General features: G+C 31.7%; 1 protein-coding gene across 1 annotated transcript; it reads right to left on the bottom strand.

The window, feature by feature from the left end:
- Window positions 1–617: 617 nt before the first annotated feature.
- LOC104101600 (polygalacturonase-like) lies at window positions 618–5,324 on the bottom strand. The gene is made up of 4 exons (XM_009609084.4): window positions 4,846–5,324; window positions 2,029–2,318; window positions 1,167–1,395; window positions 618–991 (listed from the first exon to the last, which is right to left on the bottom strand). Exons 1-4 carry the CDS (start codon window positions 5,278–5,280, stop codon window positions 773–775), a joined length of 1,173 nt encoding a protein of 390 aa, XP_009607379.1. The 5' UTR covers window positions 5,281–5,324; the 3' UTR covers window positions 618–772.
- Window positions 5,325–10,205: the final 4,881 nt, after the last annotated feature.

Consider the following 10,205-nt stretch of genomic DNA (forward strand, 5'->3'; position numbering starts at 1 on the left):
CATGTCTATGTGGAGCTAAACTTCACGTTCTAGGGTTGTGGTTCTCATGAATATTGAAGTTTATTAATTATATTATCGTTAATTCGAGTTATCGTCTTTGGTTGTTTCTCTAATTCTGTGCATAATTACTTAATTGTTTGGCCAGCAGATGAGTTCTATTTACTATATATGCTATGCTTGGGAAAGCCGTGTTTAGATTAGAGTAGAATTGGAGAGAGCTTATTTCTGAACCCGTGGCTCAGGGAAAGATTTCACGGTTAGGATAGGAATATACCTAACTATCTTGCTTAGTTGAATACCGTATTATATTCGTTCATGATAGATTCAAGACCATAGGAATATAGGGTTGATATATTATGGATAGACGGATAGTAGAACATGCTATTTATATAAACGATTCGGTCAACTAGCAATCATAGATAATTTGGATTAAAAGGTGTAATTATGAACTCAATAGGATTGATAAACCGACCACAACCCTGGAATTTATATCTCCCTTGGTTACGTGTTTAAATTTCGCAATAGTAGTTGTAATAAAAAAGTTAAACTTTTAATCATTTTGGACAGTAAATTGATTTTAGTTTGCTTAGTTAACGGTTAATCTAAGTCTCTGGGGGTTCGACATCCGACTTTCGAGTCACTTTATTACTTGACGGCCACGTATACTTGCTTGTACTTGGGGAACCAACAAGTTTTTGGCACCATCATGTTCCAATCTCGAATAATCATATGAAGGGCAAAACTCGGTTTTGACCTTGTACATCCAGTTAAGCTACAAACAGCTTGCTGGTTTATTTAGACCATAGGAAGTTCCAGCAGCATTGGAGCATAACGCTTGTGGTTGTTGATTTTTAAAGGTAAGATTTACATCCTCCAGTCTAATCCCTTTGCAGGGATTAGCCTTACTACAAGCAAGTTTTACTGCGACTTGTGATGTTGATGTTCCATGAACGTCTTGATATGTTACATCGCTTATCTTAACTCCTGATTCCTGTGAATTGAAAAAGGGAAATAACCGTAAGCGTTACTGCCTAATGTACATATATATGCATACTGAATTCGAAATTTCTGAAGTCATCACAATCATGCATGGTTTTGTATAAGATCATTAAAATAGCAAAGATGCTTGTATTGTTCATTATAATTTCTAATTAGGCCAAGAGTACCTGGTCAAGGCAATTCTTCTGATCAGGGCAATATTCTTGGTCAATTAAGATGGGGTATCTGGCATTCACCATCACAGAATGCTGAAAGAGAACACCTTTTACAAATCCATTGCTAGGCCTTGCCCATGTCTTTATTCTCAGACCATTTTGAGTACCTCTAAATGTAGTGGTCTTCACTGTGACATTTTGAACTCCTGGTTCTTGCATACCCCAGCCTAGACTTCCAATGCTGCAAAAGATCATTTACGCAAGGAAAGAGAAGTTTTAGAGAGAACTGCCTCTATGAGTAAAGTATATTTGAAAGAGAGACTAAAATAAGGCCTAACATGTTTGAAGTTTTATGCATAGACGGTTCAAAATAATATTTACTCAATATAATCACTTATAAGATACTTCTTCCTGTTTTAGTTTATGTGATTCTATTTTTTTTTTTGGTCCGTAGTAAAAAAGATAATCCCTTTTTAAATTTAAAAATAATTTAGCCTAATAAACTTTTTATTTTATTTCTAATGACAATCTTTTAAGCTACACAAATATTATGACTTGTTTAAGACATCATGTTTTAAAAGTTTTATAGCCACAAAAATATATATGTCGGTATATTTAAGATTACAAGTTTTAAAGGTTTTTAATTTTTATTATACTATGTGTTCAGTCGTATAAAGTGAAACAAAGTGAGTAATAATAGGAAAATCTCAATTACAAAAATTAATTGGTAGGCTAGTAAAAACTGTTACTAACCAACTATGACAGTTAACTGCACTAATGGTATAAAAAAAGTTTCTACACCATCAATATATATTACTTAAATCTATTAAAGAAAAATATTAGTACAACTTATATGGGATTTTGTCTGCTTTACCTTATGCCGTGGCCAGGGCCACAGGAAACATTTTCAATCCACAAGTTGGAGGTGCCAGGGCCTATTGAAACACAGTCATCTCCAGTACCAATTACAGTTTTCAGAATGGTGACACCAGAAGAAGCTTCTATGTGAATCCCATCGGTGTTTGGGCTGCTAGCTGAGGCTGAGATTTTCATCTTCTGCAGCTTAGCATTTTGGCACCCATCAAGTACCACATGGAACATCTGGCTGTTTAATGAAGTCAATCCACTCATCACAATGTTGTTTGAATTGTAAAAGGCAAGTGTCTGCACCAATTTTTCAATAAATCAGTACTTCAATATATGGTTGAAGAAGATATGGACAATGAGTATATTGGAGTTTGTATATATAATTTACTATGTACACTAATCTTTTAAACAGTTGAGTTTAAAGTAGCTATCTCAAAAACCTGTTCTATGCTTAACTTTAAAGAAGATTGTAGCTAGCTAACCCGGCATGGTAACCTCTCACTATGCACGGGTCCGAACAAGGGTCAAACCCGTTGGGATATATACAATTAACCATGCGCTTAGATATAGTAGATCTAATAGTTATAATTGCTAAAAATCAAAGTGGGAGATTGTTAGGATATATGCTATTAACCATGTGTTTAGATATAATATTTATTATAAAATATTTTTTTTTTCAATTTTAATAAAGATCTAAATAGATCACGTATTCATCTTTCTCCTTTACTTATGTATTAGATGCTTTAATTTTATTATAGATTGATTTTTTTATTCAATTTTAATAAAGATTTAAATAGATTATGTATTTGGTTGAGTCCTAAACGTATATAGTAGTTGATTTGGCGTATAAAGTTTAGCTTATACATGAAAGATTAAATCATCGGATCTTATAAATTATAAAGATTATGTTCACAATCCAATGATAGAATATACTGGACAAGTCATCAGAATGATTGTAGCATAAGATTAAATATATTTTATCTTGATTATGTGAAAGGTATAATTCCGACTTCTTGTACCAGTATATTTTGTATTTATTGAACGGACTAAATGTACTTATACTCTTAATCATGATACAACAATTATTAGTTGTGCATATTATTTCTTGTTTTGATTTATTAATAGGTGAGACTCTTTTGTGGGTCAATGACTGATAAATAGGATGATAATAATATACATTAGCGAAGTAATAGTTAGTTGATGGAATCCATGTCTCGGTGTAGAGATTGATAATACATCTTTATGAAACCTTATAAGTTTGTATGTATAAACCCTGTAAGTGAATTTTATATCCGTCATATGAAATAAGTTAAGCGAAAATTTAAAGAAAATAATTAATGAATTAAATTATCAATAATTTAATTTTATTCGATTAGTATTTGATACATAGGGAGTTAAATAAGGTTTAATTGAATAATCTTAAAATTGAAATGAGGAGTGCAATTACGAATTTTTAGTGAAACAGTTCATAATTTACTATAATAGGATTAATTCATTTATTTCTAATTAATTCCATAACAGAAAGCCTTATTAATTATATTTTATGGTCGCTGCTGTGGGTAAATAATTAGGAATTAAATAGAATCTGATTTTTGATTAAAAAAAAGACTTAACAGGTTTGGGAAACGATTTTAAACCCTAAAATTTGTGGCTATATATAGTGTCTTATTAAATCAAGGAGCTAGAGGTTTTACTATACATTTTTCTTGGGAGAAATTCTCCCGCCACATATTTTACAGCCTAGTATTATTGGAGTAACATAGTAGAAGACCGTAGAATATGTGGTAATTTTGATCCGACTGGTGAGACACGCATTGGTAGTGATTTGGTTGATTAGATCGAGGGAACATGAAGGCTAATTTTACGGTTGCAATCACACTTCAAGAGGTATTCTTCTAGTGTTCTGTTCGATTAAAATCTGCTATTATATTATCTATATTACCTGCAAGTAATTGTGATTATTTACTTTCACTATTTATAGTTGTATTCCATACAACCTTACCTTTTATGTAAAAGGCTATTTTCAACCTACGATCAATGGTCGAACGGAGCCTAGTTTATTGAGTTTACTTGAAATCAATATTTTTATCATAGTGTAAATATTTATGTGAAAATAACAATTAAAGTTTAACAAATATTAAATTTTGATCCCATACTCTTAAAACGTAAGAAATTAACGGCTTAACCAACTAAATTTAAATTTTAGATTTGTCTCTACATGAAATTAGGGGCTGAGTTATAGTGGGGAGAGGTGGTTAGTTAACATCTTTTACCGAAAAATTATACTTTGTATATATAAGTCAAATATTACTAAATTTTTAACGTATATATACTAGATCTTACACAACTTTAGAAAAATTTCTGTTTTTGCCACTGCCTATGACCTCTTGTGCACACGGTAAAAGCTCCTACTCCCTCTGTCCAAGTTTGTGTAGCGGAGCTCGAATTTCGGGAGTCGAACTCCTTAAATTTAACCATGAATTTGGAAATAAAATATTTAACTTTTTTGAAACAAAATTCATATATTTGAAAACTATGTAAAACATACTATAAGTCACAATAATTAACAATTTAAAATATCTAAAAAGCATATAAAAAATTAAAAATCTCGTTTGATTCTCGAAATTCGAACTCAACCACATAAATTGGGACGAAAAGAGTACTTCATTTCGCTAGGCTCATTTTAACTTAAAAATATACTTCCTCCATTTTAATTTATGTGTCTTAATTTGACTAGACATGAAATTTAAGAAAGTAAGGAAAATAATTTTGAACATAAATTAAAACAAATGGTTTAATTAAAAGTAAAAAAGATGGAACATACCGTTGCTCCGGCAGGACAACTCTTGCCAGAGGCTTTACAAGCCCAAAGAGAAGCACCTTGACCATCAAAAGTCCCACCAGAAATGGTGACTCCGTTGACTCTCTCAAACTTTAGCCAATTTCCAGTATTACCTATAACTTTATAATCAGAGGGTGCCACTAAGGTGCCATCAATCCTGATTGTAGTAGCTTTGTTCTTGCAATATTGTCCCCAAAATGCAGCACTTCCTATTAAATACCTTCCTTGTGGCACGTATATCACAACAGACTTTGTAGAAGCACAAGCTGCAGCCCATGCACTCAGAAATGCTTTTGCTGAATCAGTCTTGCCATCAGGTTTGGCTCCATAACTTTGCACATTGTACGTAGTCTTGGTTCCTGATGATGAATGAAAGAAGATGGTTAGAAGAAGAAGAATAAATTTTCTGGTATTCATCTTTTTTCTGCAGGTTGGAGAAAAGAAGATGAATAAGAATTATGTTCGAGTAATGGAGAATTAATTTCCATGTTTGCAGATGTTTTATAAGGGTATTTATAGGGCTCTCGGGTTCATGCACTTCTCCGTCTCGTGGATTAAGAGAAATGTGCGCCGCTATTTGGTCTACTGTCGAAAAAATTCCCTTTGTGAGTAAACTTTGTTCTGTTAATATATAGATTTACCAATGTCAATGCATTTTCAAGTTATCTGAGTACATTTGAGCAAGAGAAACCCTTTTTTCTTTTACGAGTATGGCTTATTATTTTTCTTTTCAATAACTATATTTTAGAATATTTGTGATATGAAAAAAAAAGTTGTATGAGGTAAATTAGTTGCCCTATATTTTTTCTTTAAAACATTCTAGCCTGTAAATTTATGAAATTCATTTTACGAAAAGATTGACTCTTGACTTCTCTTAAGAATATGATTAGAAGATTGCTCCTCTTTTTCCCTTTTTTTCCCGACCAGTTTTCCCACAGTACTTAAGGATAAAATACATAGTAATTATTGTTTTAGTGATTAGTCTTTCGTATGATTGGGTACAAAAATTGGTACACTCATGTTCGTTCATGTTCATTGACAATTGGCTTAATCATGAAAGCATATGGAGTTTTGACTTCAAATGGAATTTAAAACTAGTGGAATAAGAGGGATTAACATAAAAAGGAACTTATATTCTAAGCTACAACATTGACCTGCAACATTATTAAAAATAAAAACATTCCAACTTTATATATATATATATATATATATATATATATATATATATATATATATATATATATATATATAGTATTTATAGATGATTAATGTGGATCGTCATATGAACACTTATTTGTCGATGTCAAGATAATTGAATGTCTTTTGAACTTATGAAGATGAACAAGTAAAGTTTAATTGGATATACGTGATGTCATAAATAATGGCAATATAAATAGCTAAAGAATATAATAAAATATAACATAATATTATATGCATCAACCAATATTATAGGCCTTGTGAACACCTAATTTTTGACTAAATTTAAATTTTTACCACCTTCTACTATGTAAATATTTTTAAAAATTTAATATATATAAATATTTTTAGAAATTTAATATATATATATATATTTTTAGCTTTGTTATATTTTTTTAATATAGGGTAAGAATTAAAAATAATTTAAAAGGTCAAATTATAACTATTAGTATTATTTTTATTTTTTATTTTTATTTTTAAATAAAATAAATTTAAAACAAAAAGGAAAAAATTAAATTTTTTTTTAATTTTTGGATGGGAATAAATTAATAGGAAAATTAAATGTATGGAATAAAAAAAGTAAAAGTAAAATTAGGTGGAAATTTGTTTTTTTAAAAAAGTAAAATAAAGTGGAAAATTTAAAAAAAAAGTAAAAGAATGTGAAAATTTAAAAAATGAAAATTAAAATAAGTTTTAATTAAAAAATAAAAGTAAAGGTAGCTGAATTTTATTTTAAAAAAATAAAAAAAAGTAGAAATTAAAAAAAAGAAAAGTAATATAGGTGGAAATTAAAAAAAAGAAAAGTAAAATAAGTGAAAAATAAAAAAAGAAAAGTAAAAAGTGGAAAATTAAAAAAAAAAAAAAGTAAAGGAAAGTGGGGAATTATTTGTTTTTTTTAAAAAGAAGAAAAATGGGAAGTGGAAATTCTTTTTAATTAAAAAATAATAAAATAATAGAACAAAATCTGAAACAATTCCGATTTTTTTTTTCTATAAATAGAAGAGAAATGTGAGGAGAGAGGGGAGTAGAAAGAGAAGAAAAAAAGAGAGGAGGGAATTGAGAGAAATTATTTTTCTTCTTCTATGCTAAGGGAATTTCTACTCGTGCCATTCTTTCTTCGTCTTTCTTTTCGAAAAATCCAGCACGTCATCACTCAAAACCCAACAAAAATAATTCATAACATCTCTTTTTACACGCTAAACATACACGTGATATGATTTTGCGTACACATACACGTGACATGATTTTGGCACAATAAACAAAACTGATTCACACACGTGATTCGTTTCAAAGATAATTCGATATTTTAATATAAAAGCGAATAGATAAAACATGAAAACATAATCACTGTTTATTTAAAGCGACCGTGCTAGAACCACGGGACTCGGGTACCTTCTCCCCGGTCAACAGAATTCCTTACCCGAATTTTATTTTCGCAGACCAATAATAATAGAGTCAAACCTTCCTTTGACTAGGGATTCAAATAAAAGGTGACTTGGAACACCCAAAAGATTAATTCCAAGTGGTGACTCTGTAAATAAAAATAATCCTTAATCAAATTTGTCACTTTAATTGGAAAAACTCTTTAACCCACAACGATCCATAATATACATATCTTTTGGGGTAAAAACGGGGGGTGACAGCTCTGGCGACTCTACTGGGGAAAATAACCCAGAACTTCTAGTTCAGGGTTCAGAATTCGAGCTTGTAATGTGATCTATACTTGGCTTTCTTGATTATTGATATTACTGTATTTGTAGGCCTAATGTGCTAATTGCCGCTCATTTACCGCTTTGATATTATTTGAACTATATAAACTGCCTTCTTACGCCTCCCTTCTGAGTCTTCTAAATTTATGGTGCACACATGCGCGTGGCCCGCTATTCTGTTAGAGGTCATACCAAATAGAACAAGGCTGGATCAGTAACTAGGCCGGATAGACTTTCGTGCTCCCGGTACGTTACCCCCACCTCGGCTCGAGTTGTCCGCTTGGGTAAGCCAGGTCTAAAACACCCTCCCCCCAGGATTTTAAAGCTAGAATAACATAGCCTCATGCCGTATCCCTAGTATGAACGTTTGTTTGCATCACGTGCATTTGACTTTGGGGAATCAACACAGGAATTGGGTCCGTTTAGGATAGGTGTACCCAAAAAATAAAAGACTATCCTGATGCATCCTACGTGCTATTTGTGCATTTATTTATTTCGGCTTGCATGTTGATCGGCTTCTAGAATAGGGGAGGAGAATCAAGAAAACCCAAGAGCGAGGTAGGAAAAGGAAAATTCACTCAGTTATGAAAAACCCAGTTATTTGAAAAATTCTTAAACTTTACCGAAATTTTGAAAAAAAAAAAAGAGAAAAAGAAAAGTCATTTCAAAATGAGTCAAAAAATCATGTTTTCCCTATTGTGTCAAAACTGACCGAACTACGCGGGTCTGATTCTCACCGGATATGAGATAGGTAGGCAAACCTCATCGGTTCAGCCCCAATTTTCAAAAATCCATAAAATTATTGTCCTTTAATTCCTTCTTTAAAAGTCTTTCCTTAGAAAATCCCAAATAAAAAAATTTAAAACAAAAAATATTTTCTTGCTTTTTATAAGTCTTTCATTTGAAAAGAAAATCAAATCAAAATCCAAAAATATATATTTTTTCTTTAGAAGTCTTTCTCCGAAAAAAAATCAAAATTCAAAAAAAAATATAAAAAACAATTCTCTTTTCAAAAATTCTCAAAAGAAAAAAACCGAAAACCAAAAATATTTTCTTTCTTCTTTATAAGTCTTTCTTTCGGAAATTAAAAAATAATTCAAAACCTAAAAAAAAAGAGTTACTTTATTTACTTTATTCCTAATCTTTCTTGAACTACGTAATGATTTGATTCATGCGGCGTCATGATACGTAGGCAATCCCCATCGGATTCGATCATAGCCATAAACAAATTGAGTGAAAAAATAAATCGAAAAAAAAAATTGAGTGAAAAAGAAAGAAAAGAGTGACAAAAACAAATAATAGAGAAAAACAAAGAGCGAAAAACAACATAAAGAGAAAGAAAAAGAAATCAAGATATGAAATAAAAATTCAAAAAAAAAAATAAAGAAAAAGAAGAAAAAAAAAGAGAGCCTCCCCAGAAGGAATCAGTTCACCCCTGTTGGTGAATCATACTCGAGCCTGTTCCAAAAGCTAGTCAGGCTAGGTCTATTGTAGCCAGCAGCCCCTAACCGGCCAAACCCTGAGTCCCCCTCGCACCGGGCTAATCCTAGATGTGAATTTCACTCTCGAGTAGTGGGACATGATACGGAATACTGTTGGACTCTTAAGAGAGCAATGGAAGACATCATCGAGGTCAAGGCAATAGTGCTTAGGGATGAAGAAGCCCCTAATATGATGAACAATCCTCTGCCTACTCACACCATTGGGACAGTAGTCGGAATGATCAGTGAAGATGAGGAATTTGATCCAGCACTGAAAGAAACAGTAGCCATTGTCGCGGCAGAAGAGAAACCTGAAAACGGGCGCCAAACCTGAAACGTTCTCTGTCAGATGGGAGTCTCGGTAGCCGGTCTTGCTATCTTTTCTGCGTCTGGATTATTTCAGGGTGTAATCCGGACGTTTTACTTTATTTTTTTACTTTCCGATGTAAACCCTTCTATCTTTAAAATTCAAAAAAAAAATCAAATGAAATTAATATTTCATTGCCCAAGAATGTCTCTTTTCTTAATTTTGTCACTTTTTCTTATTCTTTTTTCAGTTCTGTTAATACAGATTTTAATAACATGACATGCTTGCGGACTTCATGCCCAGATCCTAAAACGCTGTCAGACCTCGAAATAGTGAATCAAGAAGCAGAATGTTTTGAAGACAAGGCTTATAAGAAAATAAATAGAAAATTGGAACGAAGTTGAGATTCCCTCTCTTCAGATCATTATTGAAGATGAGATTGAGGATAAATATTGGGTCAAGAACCGATTTGAACAATTGACATTGATTGATGAAAAATGATTGGTCGTAGTTTGCCATGGGCAGTTGTACCAACAAAGAATAGCTCGTGTCTATAGTGAGAAAGTGCGGCCCAAGAAATTTAAAAAAAAGACAACTCATTCTAAGACGTATCCTCCCACCTCATGAAGAAGCTAAAGGAAAATTGGA

This window comes from Nicotiana tomentosiformis, chromosome 6, assembly GCF_000390325.3.
Source record: "Nicotiana tomentosiformis chromosome 6, ASM39032v3, whole genome shotgun sequence".
Classification (NCBI taxonomy): domain Eukaryota; kingdom Viridiplantae; phylum Streptophyta; class Magnoliopsida; order Solanales; family Solanaceae; genus Nicotiana; species Nicotiana tomentosiformis.